The sequence below is a fragment of the Drosophila bipectinata genome, chromosome 2L, assembly GCF_030179905.1.
Source record: "Drosophila bipectinata strain 14024-0381.07 chromosome 2L, DbipHiC1v2, whole genome shotgun sequence".
Lineage (NCBI taxonomy): Eukaryota > Metazoa > Arthropoda > Insecta > Diptera > Drosophilidae > Drosophila > Drosophila bipectinata.
Window position 1 is genome coordinate 10,974,350 of NC_091736.1, and position 23,276 is coordinate 10,997,625.

General features: G+C 40.9%; 5 protein-coding genes across 6 annotated transcripts; 2 read left to right on the forward strand and 3 right to left on the reverse strand.

Annotated features, from left to right (window-relative positions):
* Positions 1–1,947: 1,947 nt before the first annotated feature.
* LOC108126761 (uncharacterized) lies at positions 1,948–2,565 on the reverse strand. Its single transcript, XM_017243443.3, has one exon. The coding sequence runs from the start codon at positions 2,502–2,504 to the stop codon at positions 2,106–2,108; it is 399 nt and encodes a 132-aa protein (XP_017098932.2). The 5' UTR covers positions 2,505–2,565; the 3' UTR covers positions 1,948–2,105.
* Positions 2,566–10,126: 7,561 nt separating this feature from the next.
* Positions 10,127–14,574, reverse strand: Stam (signal transducing adaptor molecule). Its single transcript, XM_017243737.3, has 4 exons — positions 14,178–14,574; positions 12,460–12,737; positions 11,167–12,397; positions 10,127–11,113 (listed from the first exon to the last, which is right to left on the reverse strand). The coding sequence occupies exons 1-4, from the start codon at positions 14,218–14,220 to the stop codon at positions 10,560–10,562; spliced, it is 2,106 nt and encodes a 701-aa protein (XP_017099226.2). The 5' UTR covers positions 14,221–14,574; the 3' UTR covers positions 10,127–10,559.
* A 66-nt stretch (positions 14,575–14,640) lies between these two features.
* aurB (aurora B) lies at positions 14,641–15,888 on the forward strand. The gene is made up of 3 exons (XM_017243738.3): positions 14,641–14,888; positions 14,943–15,660; positions 15,727–15,888. The coding sequence occupies exons 1-3, from the start codon at positions 14,755–14,757 to the stop codon at positions 15,862–15,864; spliced, it is 990 nt and encodes a 329-aa protein (XP_017099227.1). The 5' UTR covers positions 14,641–14,754; the 3' UTR covers positions 15,865–15,888.
* A 373-nt stretch (positions 15,889–16,261) lies between these two features.
* Positions 16,262–18,354, forward strand: Dnz1 (DNZDHHC/NEW1 zinc finger protein 11). The gene is made up of 3 exons (XM_017243603.3): positions 16,262–16,712; positions 16,769–17,209; positions 17,378–18,354. Exons 1-3 carry the CDS (start codon positions 16,597–16,599, stop codon positions 17,646–17,648), a joined length of 828 nt encoding a protein of 275 aa, XP_017099092.1. The 5' UTR covers positions 16,262–16,596; the 3' UTR covers positions 17,649–18,354.
* SmydA-3 (SET and MYND domain containing, arthropod-specific, member 3) lies at positions 18,225–22,936 on the reverse strand. Of its 2 annotated transcripts, none has more exons than XM_017243599.3 (4): positions 22,514–22,936; positions 21,042–21,371; positions 19,013–19,239; positions 18,225–18,953 (listed from the first exon to the last, which is right to left on the reverse strand). In XM_017243599.3, the coding sequence occupies exons 1-4, from the start codon at positions 22,867–22,869 to the stop codon at positions 18,355–18,357; spliced, it is 1,512 nt and encodes a 503-aa protein (XP_017099088.2). In that variant the 5' UTR covers positions 22,870–22,936; the 3' UTR covers positions 18,225–18,354. The 2 variants fall into 2 exon arrangements, with proteins under 2 accessions (XP_017099088.2, XP_017099089.2); XM_017243600.3 differs by lacking the exon at positions 22,514–22,936 and adding an exon at positions 21,552–22,047.
* Between the last annotated feature and the right edge of the window lie 340 nt (positions 22,937–23,276).

Genomic DNA, 23,276 nt, shown 5'->3' on the forward strand with positions numbered 1-23,276 from the left:
TGCAAAGAATTTCAAGCAAAATTTAATTACTCGCAGCAGACCGAGGAACGTTTCGAGTAAAGGACTAAAATCTGCATCGCATCGAATGCTGCAGCTCCCGAAAGGATGGCGGGCTTTTGTAGCAAAAGGGGCAAGTAGCAAAGTCAGTCAGTTCGTTTCATTTGTTTATGCATATTTTACTGGACGGGCGCCTGCACATTAACAGTCAGCAATTGAGCAAGGACGAGAAGTACGGCAGTGGGCGGGCTGAGAAAACTACGGCCGGAAAATCGTCGGAGGCAGCAGAAGTCGCAAGACAAGCTTCTGTTTCCACTGGACAAACACTGAACTCAGCTCTCTATTCGCCGCCTTAATGACTCTTCGACATCCACTGTCATAGGCACAGTGGTTACAAACTGCACAGTATCCTGTAAGGACCTTTTCCCTCTAGCACTACCTTAATATATAACTACATACCTAGTTTTCGCCTAGTAATCTTCTATAATAACCAAGTTCTTCGTCTTATAGTCTAAATTTTTTTAAAAAAAACCTACCTATCCCAACCACTATACCTATCCTTACTATCACTCCTCTCCTAGAATTATCTCCTTGACCTTATGCTGCGTTTTTAACGAACTCATAGCTGAAAATGGAAGTGGATGTGGACGTGGAAGTGGCAGGGGTCACGGAATCCTTTGCATATTCATTGGTCAGCAGTTGGAGCTGCCTCTATTCTAAATTTTAGCTAGTCAACGGTGGGCAGGAGTGGGCGGGGCCGCATTCATCCACTTGCTTTGAGCGTAAATATTTTAAGTACTTTAAACAATTCATTAATTTACATTTAGCTTTCGGCATGTTGTAGCAAACGTTGCCCATAATTTGAGTGGAGGATGCAAGGATACTTGAAATTTCGAGATAAACGCTTTAAAAATAAACCTCTATTGTATTTTAGAATAGAATATTTCACATTTATTTAAACAGTTATATTTTGTAGCTCAAGGATTATAAATTTGGAATATGAATATGTTTTTTTTGCAAGTTTTGGAGGTCTTGGAGAGGTATTTGTGAAACAAAGGTATATCTTTTGAATGTCAACCACTACAGGAACTACTTAGATAACTACTTTTAATCCAGTTGATACTGTTTTAATATAGAAGCTATATCCACACAGATTAAAATACTGAACCCTTAAACATTAGACGGCAATTACCAAAAGCAACAATGAAACAAGATTCCCTCCTACTCACCACCCATTTTCAATGTGCAATTTTCCCATTCAAGCCATCAGAGCTGCCTGTGCTCACCATGTCGCTTCTACTAATTGCAACAACAATTGCAATGAACTAAACTGAAATAGAATGGGGGCCGAGGAGTGGATGATGGTGTAGGGGGTAGGGTAAAAAATAACCGGACAGCAACAACTAGGCCACAAGTCGAACATATCGGGGACGGAGAGCTCCAAGGATCCAAGGGGGACATAACAAGATGGGCGCATTTCACAAATTATAATCGTCATTTGTCATGGAGGCACTGCACTCGGCAAGGACTCGCCACTCCTCCACTCAGCAGTCGGCCCTCGAATCCAGTCCTTCACCCAGTTAGGCAAGGAGGAGGTTGGTCCTGGTCCTGGAGGGTGTGGGCAAGTTATCCTTTCTGATTTTTATTGACACGTTGAAATGACAGAGAACGGGGCCGAGTAGATGATGAAAAATTGCTCAATAAAGTGAATTAGCAATGCACTTAGGAGACGAAATGAGAACAATTAGTAGAGAAATGAACAGAAAAGCGATTTTAACGAAAATTGTAAGCCATTCAGTTTGTGTTTGTGTTTGAATATTTGGCTAGCATATTTGTTGGCCCAGTTAGTAAGTTCAAAACTTATTTCAAAACGGAAATGACAGTTATTAGAAGAAAGATTATAAAATAATTAAATGAAGGTTTATATAATTAAAACTTTATTTATGAAAATTACTTAGAAAGTACATTTATTCCCAAATACTTTAATGGCTTCAGCACTATTATATTAAATATATGATATATTTTAGAACGCTTTGAAACTTTGTCGCAAAAATTAAACTTCTCTTTGGAAAATGCAATATTTTTGTTGCAACACTTGCGGTTTCTTTTCACGCCCTTCGCCTGCAACGAATCCCGAAAAGCTCCAGGCCAGGCCGACATTTTCGAAACGTGTCCAACAGCGTTCCGCCAAAGGCTCCGCGCATGGTCATAGTAATATCCTCAATGTTACCAATGTCGCAGTTGGCCATCAGGAATCCATCGGACAATAATTCCTCGCAGGCCGTTCCGGCCACCAGCGTCTCATCGAATCTGGCAACTGCCACACAGAGGCGCAACTGCTGGCGTTGCAACAGCCACGGGATCACCAAATGCCAGTTGGCCCGACTCCAGTCCAGGTCATCCTCCACCAGCAGACCGTTCTCGGCAGCGAACTCAACCGGTTGTAGGTGGTAGAAGTTGAAACAAAAACTGAACAAAATAAGTAGTTTGAAATTTTGTTGAATCATGTTGGATAATGTATATGCATATAGGTATGTATATGTCTCGATCGATAGTCGTCTGAACTGAAGCAAGTTGGTTTTGAAACTGAAAACATTTCAAACCATTCTACGTGATATGCATTCGGTTCTTGAAAATGCAATGCTAAGCTATGCTGACGTGTAAACCAACACGATGGTAATTCAAAACGGAATAAGAGTATTTTTTAAATATAATAATTATTATAAAAAGTAAGAGCTTTAGATTTCAAGAAGAAAATACAAACAAATAAAATTAGTATAATATTAAGCTAAATGAGATATATGTTAGAGGCAAGGCCTTTAAAGCCTCGCTAAATCCAAAACCGCAATGTGGCCTTGATAAGCCAAATTAAAATCTAAATATTTAATCAAATTTTGGCCTTCTTGTTGCCACTTTCACTATTTTTGCGTAACAGCCAAAAGCACCACGAATTTTGTTTGCCATTACACTATTATAATTAATTTTGAGTCAGCGGTCTACGTGACTCTGGATCGCTTTCGAGTGCAGCACGTGGCAGTTACCAACGACAAACTTTAATTCTACGCGATTGTTTTTTGTTATTAGTTTGTTCAATGACGTCAATATATGACGAGAAAAATCTAAAAAGTAATACCAAAGTAATATAAAGTCCTAACTAAATTTAAAATAATATTAGCTTTCACCAAAGCCAGTCAGTAAATAACTAAACACACTTGGTAATTGATATTCTATTTGCTCAATGTAATTAAAGTAAATAATTAATTTACCTGTCCGAAAAAACGCCATTATTTAATTGTAAAATATACAAGCTTGTAATTGTTAATAATTGAGCAGCAACAAGCCGGACAAACAAAAAATATTTTCATTCCAAAATTGAATAAAGCATTTGGTGACAGATGTACAACATTTGCATAGATATACAAATTCCCCCATAAATCGTTGCCAAAAAAAGTCAAACTAATAAATGTCGTGGGGACGTGCGGAAGGTTGAACTGTTTCCAGGATACAGGCCAGGCTAGTGGATATAGGCCACGATTAATTTGAGACGGGAGGGGAATGCGGCAATCCACACAGCTGTCGCAGTAATGCTACCTTAAAAAACTACACAAAAACAATCAGTTTTGAGACTATATGATACCCGGTACTTTTATAAGGGATAGGGAGGTATATTCTTATAGAAAATATTACTGTAAGATTAAAAGCTATTTATTGATAATATTTCATATAAGCCTTGATTAATCTTTTTTACTTAAATTCTCTAAAAAACAATATACCCTTTAAGCCTATAAGCATCATCTATAAAAAGGACCAAACGTGCTGAGCCAAGCGGCAGACAAACATTGAAATTATAATTTTTTAGTAATAAAACATATATGGGTGTATATATGTATGTATGTACAAAAAATATGAAAGAATATTGTAGGCGTGACCAACACCCCACTACCAACACTACACTACCACTACCATAACACAAAAAATGGCGCAGGGGCCATTTGCCTATTTTTTGTTGTCTGGGTCCGGAAACAAATTACAGCAAACAATTTAAAAAATGTTTGCAAACAAACAGGAACCGAAAAGGCGCAACAAAAGGGAATGACGGAAATGTTATCTAGGAAACAAGAAAACGGACATGAAACCGGAAGTACCGAGTCCTTGCACTCTCGACAACGATAGGAAAACAAAATTATACCTCGCTGTGATTTCATTCATAATACTTGGCCTTCCAAATGAAAGAAAAATATATAATTTTCCATTCAAATTTGTAAGGAAAATCCAGTCCAGACAGGAGCCACTGTACTGGCTGGGAAAAAGCTTGACCAAACAACAATTGGGCCAAGATAAAAGCTTTGGCTCAGGCATTTGGCTCAGGATCCTTTTGTTCCCAGACCGTATCCCAGATATGCCGACCGAGAGCAAGTCCCAGCTTTTAACCTTTTCGTTTTACTTAGTTAAGCAAAAATGAAATTTTTATTAGCAAAATGCATAAATGAATAGAGAATAGTTAAAAACAGACCCGAATGCAGAGCACGACCAACTTCTTCAGGCCATGTGCACCTGTGGTATCAACATTTTGGCCACTCCTTGCGATGTATTTTGGTTTTTGCTGAACTCGACACAAAACTTGGCTTGGAGTGCCACCTGGACCTTGTCCAATAACTTTCCGGGATGTTTCTGGTTTTGCTCCGGTGTTTCCCCCAATTTGATTATTCCTGTTGTGGTCCATATGGGAAAATTATAAAGCAATTACTTTAAGGGGAACCATTTTCTGATGTGTTATTTTTCATGGCTTTTAAAAAATTACCAACTAGAGTTTTGAATGTGAGTGTATCTTTTAAGGTTCTTCCTTTTTTAAAGGTTGTAAGAACATTTTTATTTATTATTTGGTACTGAGGCATAAATAATTCACAGACTGAAACAAGTTTTGTTTGTAGAACTATGTATTTATACAAAAAAATATATATTTCACCTTCAAAATACTCACTTGTTGTGAAATTGCCCTAGTTTCCGAACAAACAAATTGTCTGAGGACCATTTTTGAAAGCTTTACAATTATATGGGCATTACGAAGTTTTATAACAAATGGACTCCCTTGCACCATCCTCGCAGGGAGACACAACTTTTTGCGACATATCAATTAACAAATAATATACAAGCTGACAAACAGAAAAGCCCAAGAGGGAAAACTATCTAAAAACTTGCACATACTACAATACTTGGCCATAGGAAACTTGTTGTTTCGCCAAAGCAAATCAGAAAGTCATCATCAAAAGTCCGAGAGCAGGACAACGACGACGACAACGGAACCCCATTTGCATTTCAGGCCAATGAAGAAGTACTACTACCGGAATTCCCCTATTCCTTCCACAAAGTAGGAGTATAGGACAATTTCTGCCTCTGTGCACTTTAAAAGTAATTTATCTTTTTTGCGCCTCGTCCACTGGATACATGCTACATGCAATTTGCATAAAACTTACTCGCCTCGGACCCTTTCGGCATTAAATCCACTTTGTCGCCATATACTCGTACATCAAACTGGAAGCAGTTGCCGGTTTTTCTTCGTTTTTTTTTCTTTTTTTTTTTTTTTTGTTAATATGTTAGGAAGCCCTGCTGGCGAATAAGTTTTCAATAAAGCGTCACGAGCCTCTGGACCCATGCCGAGCATAACAAATTCTTTTGTTTTCATCACTTTTCCTAATGACTGGGGGGTGTGGAGTGTGTGTATAGGATGTGTGTGTGGAAAATGTGTCAACGGCAGCTGCAAGTGGCTCGAATGCATCAAAACCCAGTTAACGTATAAAGAAAAAAGTACCAAGTTGCTTGTCTGCTGAAAATAAAAGACTACAAAAAAGCTAAACTTCTCTATAAATTAAATATCTTGGGAAACTTTAGGTTTAATGAGTTGGAAAACACTTAACAAAATTTAAGCTATCACAAGTTTAACCTCAACTAATAGATTTAATTTTAATAGCTACTAAACGTGCGAAAAAGTTTTAAAATATTTATAATTTCTAATATTTGAATCCTTTTATCATGATTGGAAAATAATAGCACTCGACCATATGTATTGTGTTTAAAACTATTTCTATTCAATGCATATACATATGTAATAATGTCCATTGTTTCATGGACACACGTGTTCCATTTGTTCCACTTGTCCTAAAACAACAACCAGTTAAATGTTTGTTGTTTCTAATAAACCTAATTGCTTACATAATACATGAACAACAATTTGATTGCGAGTGGGTGGTATATGTACATTTAATTTTTAGAAGAGTTTCCAGCATCCATGGTAGCTTAGCTTGAAGCAAAAAAAAAAAAGAAGGGAAAGAAAGTATGTAATATAATATGTCACCTCATGCATGAGTATTGGATTTGATATTTATAACATGTTGTCGAGGTGCTGATGCAAATAATTAAACACAAATAAAAGGCGCAAACAAACACAATTACAAAACACAAATTCCCGCAAAAAAGTGAAATAATAAACCGCCTAAAAGGCGGCAATGCCCGCAGTCAGGGGAGTACTCAGCGAAGCGAGTGTGCGAATTTCCCCCTTAATTATTTAAGGCCCATGGAAGCATGCCACCACCATACAGCCATATAGCCCAGCTCCTCCACATCCCTACCAGTCGGAGCTGTCTGCATATTTGTTCGCGTTCGTTGAACGCATTTTCAATTAACAGAAAAACACTCGGCTAGGCAGAGACCGACTCCCCCATCCTGGCTCCATTATCCTTTCTCCATGCCCCATGCCCCGTCGTCGGAACAACTTTGATTTGTTTAATTAAATTACACTCAGACAAAGGCCTTCAATCATTCACAGCTTCCAATCACTCATTGGCTCAATCACGCGCTCAACTTGAACAGAAGTCAATATGCAGCTAGCTGTGTTTGATCGGGTAGTGTGTGTGTGTGTCAGTGTTTTTGATTTAGAAACAACACAACCTACAACGCCATCCTATTCCCACCCATCACCCACTGACCCACCCTACCATTGCCTCCTGCTGGTTATTTGTAGTGTGTTCAAGTACAACTTATCCAAATGCAATGCAGCCTGGATTTGTGTGCTCTCCGTTGGCACTGCCATGGAAGTCGAATAGAATCGTTAATTAATGCATGATAAATCCAAGCAGAATGGCAAGCATATCCAGTGCCTTCCAAGTCTATTTTGATAGAAAAAATAAATAAAAAACTCTAGACTAGAAAAAGCAAAACAACGAGTATGCAAATCTATCTACGCCTTTGTTTAAGAATTTTCCTTTTCCCAGGCCCAGACAGAAAAAGTTTTTTCTCATATTTGGCTTCCATAAGTTTGAACCTCCTTTGGCACCTAGTTGGATAAAAAGTTTTTATTCAAAAATTATTCAAAAACAACTTTATTGAGCTTTTCCTTATTAGCCACTCTTTACCCTGAAAGAAGGCCAGCCGTTGTTAAAACTCTTTATGGAAAATTGTTTATAAGAATATTATTTTATTAAGGTGTATTTACTCAAACGTATCTATTTTAAGCCTTCTAACAATTTAATGTCTTATCTTTTACCAAATATAAATGGAAAAGGATTAAAAATCAACATAGTTCTTATACAATTTTACTAAGCATATTATTTCTTGTATTCAAATTTAAATGTATATAAATTGTGAAACTATTTTTAAAGCTTGTGTGCAAAAATGAACACAAAATGGCTAGAAAACTACATTTTTCAGAGACAAAGAGCATCATCATCTTTAGAAAATATGCTGGTAATAAATTGACTTACCTAACCCGCATGCCACTTCCAAACGGTACAAAAATGCAACTTTTAACAAACATTTTGTATCAAAAAAAAAAAGAAACTTAAACTGGCGAAAACGAAAAATGTTTAATTGAAAAGCACAATGATAGGTATTTTTAGCTGAAAACTAATAGCATATTGTGTTGTCTTTTTAAAGACAACACCAATTTATTTTGAAAATTTAAAGGGCATATAAAACGTGTTAAATGCCATTGAGCAGTATAGGATCAATACGTTGGTGTCAGTTTTTTGATATTTTTATAAAACAACCCACATTTTTAACCCAGAACCTAACTAACTGTTGACTAAACAACGACTCAAAAAAAAAACTAAGAAAAAAGAACTATTCACAGCTTATCGGCAAACAATAGACCATTGAATAAATATCAAAAGCAAATAGCCATAAATATTTTTCTTTACCCCATTTCAGCGAGCGATTTTTTTCAAGCGATTTTTTTTTATTAGATTTTCACCGCTTTGCACATGGCGGAAAAATATTTTGAAACACTCGCAGTGGAGAAGACAAAAAAATAAAGAAAAAAAAATGAAACTGGGAATCATTTATGCCGCTTTAAAAGCCACAAACGGCGGCCAGAAAGCCAGGGTTTCGCCCAGGACAAGGGTATGGGGGCTTGAGTTCCGGCCACATGGTCCAGGGGATTTGCAGCCGGGGACAAAAATGGCAATACGATGCATATACATAACGTAATAACGGTAACGTGTAGACTTTTAGACATAGAAAACGCGAAAGGCGAGAAGCTTTACGATGCCCGCATCATTTGATTTTATTGCAAAGTGTTGAGAAAAAAAAAAGAAAACAAAAAACGATGATGAAACCCCAGGAACAGAAACAGAGACAGATACGATCCATTCGAAAGGGAATGAATGTGTTAGGACGAGGATGTGAGAGAGCTGGGTTGGGTTGTTAGGGACTGCTGGCCGTGGGGGGGTAAAGGGTCGTCCTTGAGCCAGTTGTTTCTGATTAATGCCATCCGACTTGAAGGATGCAGCGAAGCACGGCACAAAATGCAAATCACCCGGCGGAATAATCAAATCGAGAACGAAACTGAGCAAAACGGCATCAAAGTTGACGACGAACGGAAGCTGCAGCACAAAGCCAACACACAATGGTGCGGCGCCCAAGGGCAAAGGCCGATAGGACGACCTGGAACTGGGCCTCTTCAGGTGTACAACTGAGCAGGTGTTCGCTTCCCCTTACACCCCTCTTCCCGCTTTAGTGGCTGGGCGTGGCAAGGCCAAACAAAATCAATTAATTTAAAAAATCATTCATGCATTTGTTGACATTTTCGCAGTTAGGCCCTTCGGCTCCCGACTGCTATGTGAATCAAAACCAAGCCCGTAGAAATCAACAAATATTTGCATATGTACCTGCCCGTCTTTCTCTTGGTTTTGTGTTTTTATTTGGCAACTTTTTTATGCCACTATGACATTTCGTATTTATTGACATTTTCTATTTACCAGGCTCAGACTGTCTCGCATTCTGACAGTTTATTTCATAGGATTTCTCGCAATCGAATATAGGAAAAGAATTTGCTGAATTGTTGCATGTTTCCTGGCATGCGAGACACTGGCATGTGGCAAGATGGTTGCATATAATGTTGGAATCCATTTGAAAAGTTCATTGACGGTATATGGATGTTGGACAAGTAACATAGGATATGCAAATTTTATTGACATAAGCGACAATTTTGCAGCAAAGTGACTAAACCAAAATAAAATAGCTTTGAAAAATAAATAGTTTAAGATTTAATAACTAAAATTGAACATTAAATCTTTAAATTAATTTTTGAGACAACTAGTCGTATGCGCAATGTCAAAAAATAAAAAGAACCAACGTGTCGTATACTTGTTTATTATTAAAAAAAATGGCTCCCAAACTGTTTGCTTTTATATACTTTGAGGCTTTTAAGGTCTAAGCAATTAAAGTTTTATTTTAAACTTATACAACAACTGAAAAGTTACTTGTTTAAACAATTAAGGTGAGTAATAAGTAGGTATTTTTAAATGTTTCATTCCTTTAACAAGACTTCTAGAGTTCTTAAAAGCCAAATAAAAACATTCATCACACCAGAAGTTTCCAAATATTCCATAGAACTGCACAATGAAAGCACGTTATCCTTTTATAACGTCACCCAGAAAGATGTTTAAGGATGTAAATGCAGAAATGATGGCCTGGCTTCATACCCCAAATCTCAGCCAAGCCGAGTTCCGACACCGCCAGGAAGCAATTCACTTGCGACTCGCCCTCCTGGACAAAATCGATGAGGAGTACTATGTGAAGCGATACATAACTCTGCGCACCCAATAATTGGACTTTTAAATACTTAAGGCATCAATTTCTTATAAGTGAATGATTTTAATGAATGTGATTCGTTTCGTTATCTTTATCAGATCATAATCCGTACAATAAACATAATACATAGTAGTTATTCTCTCCTGCACTAAATACAAAGTTATACATGTTGTTGAATATAGAATATTTATATAGTGTGTGTATCATTCCGATTCGTAAAACCCCCAAAAAAGTATGTAGGTTTTTTTTTGAGTATACAATACTATGCCCGAAAATAATGCAACAAAATTAAACAAAAAACATTCAAAATTTCTTTTTTTAAATTAATTTGGCTTTTCTCATTTCTTCTTTTCCATTGGGATAGTAAAATTTTTGGTAATCTTCCGATTGCTTTTCCTTTTGACAGCAAAATTTGGGCAAATAAACGCAAACTATTTCATAGGGCTCGATTTTAATGAAAAACTAATCCAATGGTTTTACCGCTGCTGCTGGTATATAGGAATGTTATTTTTGACGGCGTCGTTCTGCATATGATAACCGGGAGCACCGACCGGCGGACCAGCATTCATGGACATAGCGGCCATTTGTTGATGGAGCTGACTGAACTGATCGTGTGGTGGGTGCTGCTGCTGCGGTGCCTGTGGATGCGGTGGATGTTGCTGGGGTGGCATGTAACCTTGGGGATTAACCGCAGACGATCCATTTGGTGCATAAATATTGGGAGACGGCTGGTAGCCTTGGGGCGGTGGTGGCTGCTGGTGCTGCGGAGACATATACACGTGGGGAGCTGGCATTTGTTGCTGCTGAGGGAGTTGAGTTTGTGGAACTGCAGGCGGACCTTGGGCGAATTGAGTTTGCGGATCCATGTGATAGCTGGGCTGCTGGGGATGCTGTGGCGCTTGCTGTGGATGCTGGGGAATCTGTTGCTGGGGCTGGGGCTGCTGCTGTTGGCTGGTAACCGGCGTGGGCTGGGCGTTGTAAATGGGTTGGGTCACAGGTGGAGCTGGTTGCGATAGATGAGGTGGCAGGGCTGAAAAAAGTGTAAGTATATATTTTTCCCAAATAATTATTTAATTTACTTACAATTCATTTGCGGAGCATGTCCATTTTGATAAGTCAAGGGTACCTGACCGGGGGGATGTCCTTGGTAGCCAGCCGGAGCTCCTGGAACACCAGGAACCCCAGTTGTAGAAGTGGGACCTGAATTTGGATTATTGGGAACGGATCCGTACGGTAGTGAGTGCATTCCAGCAAAGCCTTGGGCTGGAGGAAAGCCACCTGGTGCTGGATAGCCTGGAGCTCCGTAGAGTGCGGCCCCCGGAAAACCAGTTGGTAGCCCTGGCATAAAACCTCCAGCTGCAGCGGCAAACTGGCCAGCTGCCGCTCTATCGTCCCTCATCAAGGTGTGGTACAAGTTAATGGCATCGACAAGATCACTTGATAACTGCGTTAACTGGGCATGCTTGCGGTCTACACGTTCTAGCTCAGCGTCAATAAGCGGACCCATTTGATGGACCTCCTGTTCGAGACGCAGCATCTCATCACTGTCCTGCGATGGGTCCTCGGGATTGGCCTCGTGCAACAGATGCAGAAGCCGATCAATCTTCGTCTCGTCTATTTCTACAGGCTGGGCAGCGGCAGCAGCAGCTGCTGCTTCAGTCTTTTGCTGCAGCAACGCCGCCGATTCCTGCTCCCTTTGGCCGGCGGCGGCAGCCGATTTATGCTGCTGATTGATGTCCAAGCGATCGGGATCGACGGAGAGATCGGCAGTGACAAAGTTGGAAGGAAACAAGCCCTCGCCACGCTGATTGTAGCCCTTCCACCAGTTCGGATCACTATCATCCATCACGTGAATAATTTCGCCCGAAAAGAACGTCAGTTCGTTCTCCTCCGCTGCCTCAAAATCGTACAGGGCACGCACCTTTCGCGGCTCCGGTGCCGGAGTGGGATTCACTGAATCACTGGCCGGAGCACTGGAACTGGAGGTTGATGCCCCGAATGATGGATACAACGATGGATAGGCACTACTAGTGGCGGGAGGTCCGCTAGTGGTCTTGGGACTGCCTTTGGTCTCCTTCAGCGAGAGCTCTATGGCCTTGGCAATGTCGTCCTCCTCCTGCTGGCTGCTTACCACATTCGGATCCTTGGGCAGAGCAGCTGCTTTCTCAGCCGCAGACTTGCCCGTCTTCTCACCCAGATCCTTGAAGTCATATCCCTCCGCGCGCAACTTGAGGTACAAAGCGCGGATGAGGTCCAACTCTTGGTCCCGCTTATAATCGTTTTCGGCCCAGTTCTTAAGAACTTCACGCATTTTCTGTTAGAAAAAAAAGGTTAGTATTCCATGAATTCTACATTAAATATATTTTGAAATCATACCAACGACACCTTGGGCTGAGCCTTTGTCAAGAGGCGCCTAAACTCGGTCTCGAACTCCCGCGAAGCCACCTCCAGGTGGAACGGCTTGCCGCAGTTGTTGGACAAGGCGTCGAGGAGCGTGATCGCCTGCATCACGACATGCGGATCGGTGTGGCCCATTCGCCGCATCACTGCCTTCAGGCAATCCTTTGCCTGACGAGGATTGTGAGTCACCTTGTCGCACACATCAAGGATCAAAGCCCAGTTATCATTGGTGTTTGTCTCGCTGGTGGCCTTTTCTGTGGATTAGGAAGCACAAAAGAACCAAATTAGCTTATCTATGGAGAAAGTGACTCATGGGACGTGTCTGATAAGGTAGCCACACAACTAAATCGAATCGCAATAGAAAACAAGAAAGGAAAGCTAACTTCGGGCGGAGCCGAAGTTTATATACCCTTGCAGTTAAAACCGGATATATATCGCAAACATCGGATATAGTTGGCCGATCCTTATGGGAATAGGAATATATAATCCAATTTATTACAATACAAAATCTAAAAAAAGTCCCAAACTTCTATCTTCAAAAATACGAAAGTTGATATTTCTACCAAATACCATTTCCGATCGTTCAGTTATATGGCAGCTATGGGATATAGTCGGCCGATCCTAATGAAATTTGGTAGGTTGGATCAACTGACCAAGAATTAAATCTGTACTAAGTTCCAGCTTTCTATCTTCAAAAACACGAAAGTTGGGTCATTTCCGATCGTTCAGTTATATGGCAGCTATAGGATATAGTCGGCCGATCCTTATGAAATTTGGCATGACGTAATGTTTTGCCAAAAATAGCTCACATGTCAAATTTGAACTCTCTAACTCTAAAAACACCAAAGTTATACCATTTCCGATCAATCAGTTATATGGCAGCTATAGGATATAGTCGGCCGATCCGGGCCGTTCCGACTTATATACTGCGTGCAAAGGAAAGAAGGGTGTGTGCAAAGTTTCAAGACGATAGCTTTAAAACTGAGAGACTAGTTCGCGTAGAAACAGACAGACGGACAGACAGACGGACAGACGGACAGACGGACAGACGGACAGACGGACAGACGGACAGACGGACATGCTCATATCAACTCAGGAGGTGATCCTGATCAAGAATATATATACTTTATAGGGTCGGAGATGTTTCCTTCACTGCGTTGCACACTTTTGACCAAAATTATAATACCCTCTGCAAGGGTATAAAAATCAATAAAAACAGCTGACAAATTGCATTAAGAAATGTGATTCCGTAGCTGGATAGGTGGGTAGGTGGTGGGTGGAGGGACAAGGTCAGCGACTGCCGAACGAAAACTCAAGCTCGAGTTCAACGAACGGCGCTGAGCTGCGCACAGCATCTCACATGACCTTCTTTGTTGTCTGGATAATTAAATGAAAGGTGGAGGAATTTCGAATAAAGGGGGTTCTAAACCAGAATACTGAGACCACCAGTTATTGGAAAAACACACGATAACGTTAGTAACCATAACAAGAAAAATATTAATTCCAATTAGAAGGGGGCATTATGGTTCTTATCTAACAGCCACATCGCTACCACACAGATGTTATTGCTAACATTGAAAATATGTAAATAGAAGACTCCAAACAAGTGAGAAAGTTCCAAGATATGCGTAGAAAACAATAAAATGAAAGGGTCATATGGGTATTCCAACTGGAACCGTTATCGTCCGACTTACCCACATCGGCGTCGAATGGCGACGACTGCCCGAAGATTCCCATTTTTACCAGCAAGCACTCTTGCAGCTGCCTCCCCCAATATAATCTGCGTTGCACTAATTGTCACTCCGGGTCCCCCGATCCAAACCAATTGCACTTTGTCTGGCTGTCTCGTTCTGTATTGTTTTTTTGTTTTTCCCCTCTGACTAGGCAATCGATTTTCAGTGCGTCACGGTGTCAAAGACGGTTCAGCTGGCTGCGAAAAGCACTTGCGCGATTTTTCGATGTATAGCGAGGTTGCCTAACACGCATTTATTGGTTCAAAGGCCCCAAATAACGCTTTTAACTTGGCTTAATTTTAATTTATTGTGTAAAAAAATGACTAATGACAAGTGTGACCGTAATCAAGTAAGCAATAAAAGTCCCGTCTATCGATATATTTCGAGGCATTTCCCAACACTGCTTTAAATTTGTCATTTCCAGCAGGCGGTCCCATTAAAATCATATTTTGAAAAAAAAACGCGCAAAATAAAAGGACGCTCTGATAAATAAAATAAAACTCGATTTTTAAAGAGTATTTTTCATTTAAAATCCATCATGACGCTCTCGCGCACTAAGCACGCCAACCGGAATCACTTACCGGCCTTAATGAGTAAAGTGCCAGAAGAGCACCAAGAACCGATCAAGACTATGTGCCTAAAAATGATGTCCCATGACGCCTACGGACAGCCGTAAGTATATCCCCTCCTGAATATTGAAAACATAATTAATTCCTCTTTACATAGATATGACTGGAGCGCGCGTGACTTCGAGATGGGTGCCCATTTGGGACGTGGTAAGTTCGGACGCGTCTACTTGGCTCGCGAGCGCCACTCCCACTACTTGGTGGCCATGAAGGTGATGTTCAAGGAGGAGCTGCGAAAGGGAAATGTTCAGAGGCAGGTGTTGCGTGAGATTGAGATCCAGTCGCGTCTAAAGCACCCAAACATCCTTCGTCTTCTCACCTGGTTCCACGACGAGAGCCGTATCTATCTGGCACTGGAGATCGCCTCGGAAGGAGAGCTTTTCAAGCATCTACGCACAGCTCCAAATCACCGCTTTGATGAGCCGCGGTCTGCCAAGTATACCTACCAAGTGGCCAACGCTCTGAACTACTGTCATCTGAACAATGTGATTCATCGTGATCTGAAGCCAGAAAACATCCTCCTGACTAGTACCGATGATCTTAAGTTGGCTGATTTCGGTTGGTCGGCCCACACCCCGAACAATAAGCGACGGACGCTGTGCGGCACTCTGGATTACTTGCCCCCGGAGATGGTGGACGGAAAATCCTATGACGATACAGTAGACCAGTGGTGCCTGGGAATCCTCTGCTACGAGTTCCTCGTTGGCAACCCTCCATTCGAGTCGAACACTTCAGATGGAACCTACGACAAGATTCGGCGGCTAGAGATCCACTATCCCTCATACTTGTCCAGTGGCAGCAAGGAACTAATTGCTGGGGTATGTTATTAGTGTTTTTCATTTTTAAGTACTACTCTTATAAAAATGAATTATTTTTTATTGTAGCTGCTGCGAAAGCCCGGAGAGGGTCGAATTACTTTGGTGGACGTAATGACACATCCATGGGTTAAGAACCAAATGGCCAAACGGGCCTTGCAGCTGCAACAAATGGAACGCGGAAAGGAAAACAAGGCCAAGAATTAAAGCTGAATATTATTTCAAGAAATTATACTTTTTAAACTTAGAATTAATAAACGTTTTGCTTCACAAATTAATCTTTTATGTATTTAATTATATTTTTAAGGTTTTCAAGGTAAAGATAAAAAGAACTAATTTATTCAAAATAATTAATTAGAAAACACCCAAAACTAGCATAAATGATTATTTCAATCAGGTTATCATTAAATTAAAAAACAATTTAAAATTAAAAAAAAAGAGATTAATTTTAGAAAGCCTTTGGCCTTGTTTGACTTTTCTTATTTCTGGTTAAAAATTTTAATAAAATATATTTTCGTTAATTAAAATTTAAAAATTATACATATATATATTAGACCCCCTTTTGTCTACGCTCATGAATCGTTTCAAACGCGCTCTGATTTCCGATTTTTCTTGAACAACGGTCACACTAAATAAATAAATGACAATTTCAAGCGTAAAATAAACCTTTGAAAGTCAATGAAACGCTCGATTTGCGATTTTTTCACACACAAGTGAGTGGGCATAGGACGGTAGAAGTTCAAAGCGCCTCCACCCGCTTGGGAGCACTTCCATCCAACGGATAATGAACCGCTAGAGGATTCTAGGAGTACAGCAACAATTGTTATTTTTCGCTGGGGGAAGGGGCGACGGAAATCAGCCCCTTCAGTTTCTAATTGAATTAAAAAGGGGTGAAACAATAACAATTAGTCGAGCGGATTGAAAGTCATTCAGTTCGAAATGGTCTTCATACGCGATCCGTGCGGAATCGCCTGCTTGGTGGTCACCTATGGCGCTGTTCTGTACGCGGACTACGTGGTCATCCGATGGATAATTCTTACCACAATGCCGGGCAGGTGAGTCATTTAAGACTTTTCCAAGTGCATATTACATTCCCATTCTCTACCCACAGCCTCTGGATGTCGTTCCATGCCGTGCTCTTCAACACCGTAGTCTTTCTGCTAGCTATGTCCCACACCAAGGCTGTATTCTCCGATCCTGGCATCGTGCCGTTGCCCGCAAACCGCTTGGACTTCTCCGACCACCACACCACCAACAAGAACCACCCGTCCGGAAATGGCCATAGCAGCGATTGGACCGTCTGCACCAGGTGCGAAACATACAGGCCACCGAGAGCCCACCACTGTCGCATCTGCAAACGTTGCATTCGCCGCATGGATCACCACTGTCCCTGGATCAATAACTGCGTCGGCGAGCGCAATCAGAAATATTTCCTGCAGTTCCTAATCTATGTGGGTCTGCTCTCGCTCTATTCCCTCGGTCTGATCATCGCCTCCTGGGTGTGGCCCTGCGAGGAGTGCAACCAGAACGTGATTGAGACACAACTGCGAATGTAAGTCTACTTATTTGGGATGTCTCCTTATTAGGGATGCATCGATGCGGTGAATATTAACAATTCTGGTCAAGAATACCTTTATACCTACATATAATGCCTATACCTTTTTTGGGAATCTATAAATATTTTAAAGTATAGCCATTACATAAAGTTTTTTTATTACAGGATTCATTCTGTGATCCTCTTGCTGGTGTCGGCGTTATTCGGCCTCTTTGTGACAGCCATCATGGTGGATCAGTTGCACGCAATCCTGTACGATGAGACGGCCGTGGAGGCGATACAACAGAAGGGCACCTACCGTCCCAACCGGCGCAAGTACCAACTGCTGGCAGACGTGTTCGGACGCGGTCATCCGGCGCTGTGGCTTTTGCCCTGCACCAGTTTAAATCATGCCTCCCGATACCACGATACGCCCCTGCTGAGCCACGATGTCTAGGGCTCGGAAATATTTTACATTTTTTGTCCTTGTATTTATTGTGTGCCTGATTGTGCAACCGAAGAAACCCCACAAAATGTTTTTAGTTTTTAATAGTCGTGTGATTTTTTTTTTTAAATCCTCCTTCCCTACCTTAGCCAGTCAAATTGAAACGTATTTCGTATTGTGTATTATATGCAGATTCCAACTTAATTTATGCTTTAGTTTATAATCGTTTTGAAATTATAAATATAAAGAAAGCAGCACCGAGACGTAAAGAAGCATACTCATAAAAAAAAACTTGGATATTTTATAGGGAACTTTTGTGCAAAAGCTTGATCGGAAGAGGCAGGTGTAATAGTTCATTTGTAGCTCAATATAAATGAAGATGAAACCTTCGGTCGGCCGAGGTATTTTTTTACCAATACCAAACTAAAATAATAATACATTCTATTTGAGAAGCGAAATAATCTCAATTGTATACAATACCATGCTAGGGCGTAAGTTCTTATAAACGCATTTAAGATACTCCAATATACCAAATACAAAAACCAGAAGAAGAAAAAACAAAAGCCCACAATGTGCAGTAATAGTATATAATATTTGTAGTCACTTTTAAGTTGTAGAGTTTTATTTTTCTTTAGAATCAGCACTAGACACTTTTCAATGTAACACCAGAGATTGCCTCCTGATCAGTTTAAATAAAGCTAACCAATATGATAAGTAACTAATTGAGTTCGCTTCCCAGACCTTCGACACTAAGAAGAAGTTGTTTCAACGCCTGCGAGGCCACTCCGCACAGGACACCCTCTTGGGAACTCTTGTCCTCACACTCCAGGATCTCCACGCACTCCTTTAGCAAATCAATTGCATCGACAAGGCGGGTGCGCAACTCTCCACCACCAAGTCGGCTTGCAATGAAACCATTTTTCGCCAGGAGGACTAGAGGCACATGCATCTCGTATAGATTCATGGCTCTGGTGCGACTGAGACCCGGTTCGAAGACATTCAGAACACCCAGCACCTGGCGGCAAAGCTCGACCTTTCGTTCCAGTTGATGTTCCGGCAACTGGACCATCTCGTAGCCCTGCACTCGTCCGTACATCTCGATGAGGAGCTGCCTCAGTCCCGTTGCGATAAAGTGCAGTGGATGCAGCAAAGATTTGTACTTCCGCAGCAGTCGTTCGGCCTCCTCCAGCCGTTTGGCTCCCATTTCCAGGCTCTGTACCTTGTTTACCTCCGATTGTAGAGACTGGAGGAGCGTTTCCACCTCTGCTTGGCTGCTGCTTGCTCCGCAGTTGCTGCAGGGCCAACTAGAATCTGAATCTATAAATAAAGAAACATTGAAATATTGAAAAACCAAATAGGATGAAATGGACACCTACCCGTTGGCTGCCTGGGCACTTGATAGCCCTCTGTGCACTGCCCACACTTTAGGCTGGAAAAATGGGTGCCTAGTTCACTGGGATCCTGGCAGCGTTCGCATGTGCAGTGGAAATACTTTCCCTGCTTAAGATGTCGTTGCCTCTGAGCTGTTCCGTCCAGGGTATAAGTATAACTGTGGTGAAGGGGTTGTCCTTCCGTCAGATCCACCATTGCCCTTAGGCGGATTCTATTAAGATGGTATAGAAAATTGTTTGGATAATATTTTATTTATAGATTTTGATGCAGATTGGTGGAGAATCTTTCCACAAATCGATAAAGGTATTTCGCTTAAGGATCGGATAAGAATTGGCAAAGATATAGCCTCCACCGTGGGTCATAGTGCCCATTTCATGCTTCTCCCCATTTTTGCAGGGGACCCCCTAGAAAATTTTACAAAAAATCTAAAAAATATTTTGTTTTTAGATTTTGATGTAGATTGGTGGAGAATCTTTCCACAAATCGATAAAGGTATTCCGCTCTGGGATCGGATAAGAATTGACAAAGATATAGCCTCCACCAGGGGTCATAGTGCCCATATCATGCTTTTCCCCATTTTTGCAGGGGACCCCCTAGAATATTTCACAAAAAATCGAAAAAATATTTAGTTTCTAGATTTTGATGCAGATTGGTGGAGAATCTTTCCACAAATCGATAAAGGTATTCCGCTCTGGAATCGGATAAGAATTGGCAAAGATATAGCCTCCACCGTGGGTCACAGTGCCCATATCATGCTTTTCCCCATTTTTGCAGGGGACCCCCTAGAAAATTTTACAAAAAATCTAAAAAATATTTTGTTTCTAGATTTTGATGTAGATTGGTGGAGAATCTTTCCACAAATCGATAAAGGTATTCCGCTCTGGAATCGGATAAGAATTGACAAAGATATAGCCTCCACCATGGGTCATAGTGCCCATATCATGCTTTTCCCCATTTTTGCAGGGGACTAGAAAATTTCACAAAAAATCGAAAAAATATTTTGTTTCTAGATTTAGATGCAGATTGGTGGAGAATCTCTCCACAAATCGATAAAGGTATTCCGCTCTGGAATCGGATAAGAATTGACAAAGATATAGCCTCCACCATGGGTCACAGTGCCCATTTCATGCTTTTCCCCATTTTTGCAGGGGACCCCCTAGAAAATTTCACAAAAAATCTAAAAAATATTTTTTGACTAGATTTTGATGCAGTTTGGTGGAGAATCTTTCCACAAATCGATAAAGGTATTCCGCTCTGGAATCGGATACGAATTGGCAAAGATATAGCCTCCACCATGGGTCACAGTGCCCATTTCATGCTTTTCCCCATTTTTGCAGGGGACCCCCTAGAAAATTTCACAAAAAATCTAAAAAATATTTTGTTTCTAGATTTAGATGCAGATTGGTGGAGAATTTATCCACAAATCGATAATAGTATTCCGCTCTGAGATCGCATAAGAATTGTAAAAGATATAGCCTCCATCGTGGGTCATAGTGCCCATTTCATGCTTTTCCCCATTTTCCCCGTTGAAACAGTTTAAATATTCATTAAAAAAATAAAAAAATGTTGTATTTTCTTAGATTAAAAATGTTTGAAAAGTATAAATTAATCCTTTGGATTAACTAAATAAAAAATATGCGCCTTTAATAAAAGAAACACGTGCCTCAAAGAATTTTGTAGAAACAATTTAAAAAAATTGTTTTTCAAAACATTCGAAATAAGTAATATAAGTTCACAAAAAAAAAAAAAAACACAACATATTAGATAATAAAATGTTTACAAACGAAGTATAATAAATAAATCTTTAGGATTAACTAGAAAGAAATAAATTTTCTGGTAAAACTTTCATACGTTGAACTTTTTTGATGGACTGTCTAGTCTAGTCTAGAAATTCTATTTCTGTAAAATACATTTCTTGGAAAGATCTTAGTTGTGGTTCAATTTTCAGTAAAATGAAATGTGATAAGCGGTTTTTTTATATTTTTAAGAAAGAAAATAGTTCTGTAGACTTACTTGTAACCTTCACTAGGATAGATGCTGCGGGAGGTGTTGGGAACACAATTGTGAGCTAAAATTCCAGTGTACGGGTAGAGACACCTCAGAGGAAATCCTCTGGTGGTCCTTGCTTCAAAGGCATTGACTTCTAGGATACCCACGACCTGCATGATTAGTTCCTCACTAAATCTGGATGAAAGTTTGCAGGGTCCACGCAGATACTGAGCAATATTCACTCGATCCGCATGCCACACATCAGCATCCTCTTTCCGCTCCTCTTCGTGGTGCTCCATAGGTTCTACTTGACTGTCCCATCTTTCAGGATCTGCCTCCTTAGCTAACAGTACTCTGGAATGAACCAATATTTAAGATAATTTTTAGTTACTTTATACAAAAACTATAAGAAAAAAGCATGTCTTTCCCCAAACATAAATACAGAGAACAATGTGAGTATAATGAAGAGAAGACAATCACTAGGATTTGAGATTGCTGCCTGGTTCTATTTTTGTTTGGCTCGCCGGTCTTCACCTCATTGGCAAAATGCAGTCCAGCTGTGGACAGTGGCTACTGCCCTTGGGCAGGTGAAAGAATCTCGCCCGGGCGTCCTGCAGAACCCGGCACTCCTGCCGGAAGTGATGGTTATCCTCGTTCTGGGCGCATTCAGAGCACAGCGGCCACCCACATTCGCTGCAGTATTCCTCTTCCGTATCGACATCGAATTGATAGCATCCCAGACACACCACTGGTCCATTGCATTTAGGGCCCACTGCGAACGGCAGTTCCTCAATCAGTAGACCGTGACCGGCAACTGCTCCCTTGGCCACCAGGTAACGCCCGCACACGGGACTCCATTGCACCGACGTCCGATTCACCGACAGCGTTGGCGGCGATGTCATTTTACTGACTGATGCTGCCCGGTGGCTGAAGGAAGATCACGGGAGTACCGCACGGGCGATGCCATCTGCCGCAGAACTATGAGTAGTCAGCCACATCTTCTGGGTCTGCTGAGCCATAAAGCTTCAAAATTCACAAGGTACAGTGGAAATCTTATTCAAAATTAAATAAATAAATGTTTTTTAAATTAAAAATCTACCAATCTCTCTAAAATCCAAAAATTTTCAAATAAATTCGGTCTTTCAAAAAACATTTAAAGATAAGTACGAATTAAATAGGGAATATTTCCATGATCCTGAGCTCTTTGTTCAAATATTAAAATCTTAAACATCAAAGCTTTGTAGAAAGTAATAATATTGAAAACCTTGTTCCACCGTGCGCTCCCTGCACTTTATTGTTGCCTTTTGATGTGGGCCAACAGCCGTTTGGTGCTTTCGCGTCTGCCGCCTCCTTTTGACGTCTTCAGGTTGATTTTTCGCTTTTTGGCCGGCTCATATGGGATCTCCGAGAAATACGCCGCGGCTGCCAAAACTAATATTTGGACAGTTCTGTCCTCCGGCATCCCTCACCACCCTCTGGAGCACCATCGTACTAACCTCAATGGTGTTATGCAATCTAATTGCGTACAGACACCGTCATCGCTCACATTCCCGGCAAAAGTGACACGTGCGTTGGCGAACACCTCGCACTCCCCGCTATGATCGGTCACGTCACTGCCAATGGCACACGCCGCGCATAATGGCCAGTCGCAGATCTCGCAGCGGTCCAGTGAGTCTCCATCCTCGCCGAACTGCAGGAACTGATAGCAGGCGAGGCAAACGATACCGCTGTCGCGTTTCGGTCCTTGGGCAAAGGGCAGCTCCTCCACGACCAGGTCCCCGCGCCGGACGGGCTCCGCAACGGCTAGGCAGCGACCGAAAACGGCGTCTTGCTCCAGACGAGCCTTCAACATCGCCTTTCGCCTTCACTGCATCCAATCACATGGGATTGAGTGGCTGCACTGCACGCAGTTCGGAAATCTAAAAATAAATCACTTTCAATACTTTCTATTGATTGATTCTTTTAGTTTTATTTAAATATTTTAAAAGAATTAAATTCTAAATGATACAATTTTGAAAATACTTTAGAGTTAAAGCTTTGGAATACTGTTAAAAAAGGGCTACCTCTTATAAAAGGTAAACAAACATTCACCTGGCAGCATATATGTACTTAATGATCTACCTAATTACCTTCGTCTTCCCTATTTTTAGAAGGTAGCGCAGGGATGCAGAATAATATTCATTAAAAACACTCAATAAACCATTTAAGAAAGGGGATTTTGTTATTTTTTTTTAAATAAAAAAAACTAGAATTTATTAC

Bases quoted from the DNA above. Each gene is read 5' to 3' on its own strand.
- LOC108126761 (XM_017243443.3), bottom strand. From the start codon at position 2,504: ATGATTCAACAAAATTTCAAACTACTTATTTTGTTCAGTTTTTGTTTC.
- Stam (XM_017243737.3), bottom strand. From the start codon at position 14,220: ATGGGAATCTTCGGGCAGTCGTCGCCATTCGACGCCGATGTGG. The intron at 12,738-14,177 runs GTAAGTCGGACG...CCTAATCCACAG, and splicing joins GCCATTCGACGCCGATGTGG to AAAAGGCCACCAGCGAGACA. The intron at 12,398-12,459 runs GTATGATTTCAA...TTTTTCTAACAG, and splicing joins CTCAGCCCAAGGTGTCGTTG to AAAATGCGTGAAGTTCTTAA.
- aurB (XM_017243738.3), top strand. From the start codon at position 14,755: ATGACGCTCTCGCGCACTAAGCACGCCAACCGGAATCACTTACCGGCC. The intron at 14,889-14,942 runs GTAAGTATATCC...CTCTTTACATAG, and splicing joins CATGACGCCTACGGACAGCC to ATATGACTGGAGCGCGCGTG. The intron at 15,661-15,726 runs GTATGTTATTAG...TTTTTATTGTAG, and splicing joins GCAAGGAACTAATTGCTGGG to CTGCTGCGAAAGCCCGGAGA.
- Dnz1 (XM_017243603.3), top strand. From the start codon at position 16,597: ATGGTCTTCATACGCGATCCGTGCGGAATCGCCTGCTTGGTGGTCACC. The intron at 16,713-16,768 runs GTGAGTCATTTA...CTCTACCCACAG, and splicing joins CTTACCACAATGCCGGGCAG to CCTCTGGATGTCGTTCCATG. The intron at 17,210-17,377 runs GTAAGTCTACTT...TTTTTATTACAG, and splicing joins ATTGAGACACAACTGCGAAT to GATTCATTCTGTGATCCTCT.
- SmydA-3 (XM_017243600.3), bottom strand. From the start codon at position 21,919: ATGACATCGCCGCCAACGCTGTCGGTGAATCGGACGTCGGTGCAATGG. The intron at 19,240-21,041 runs GTAAGTCTACAG...CCATCTTAATAG, and splicing joins TATCCTAGTGAAGGTTACAA to AATCCGCCTAAGGGCAATGG. The intron at 18,954-19,012 runs GTAGGTGTCCAT...CTTTATTTATAG, and splicing joins AGTGCCCAGGCAGCCAACGG to ATTCAGATTCTAGTTGGCCC.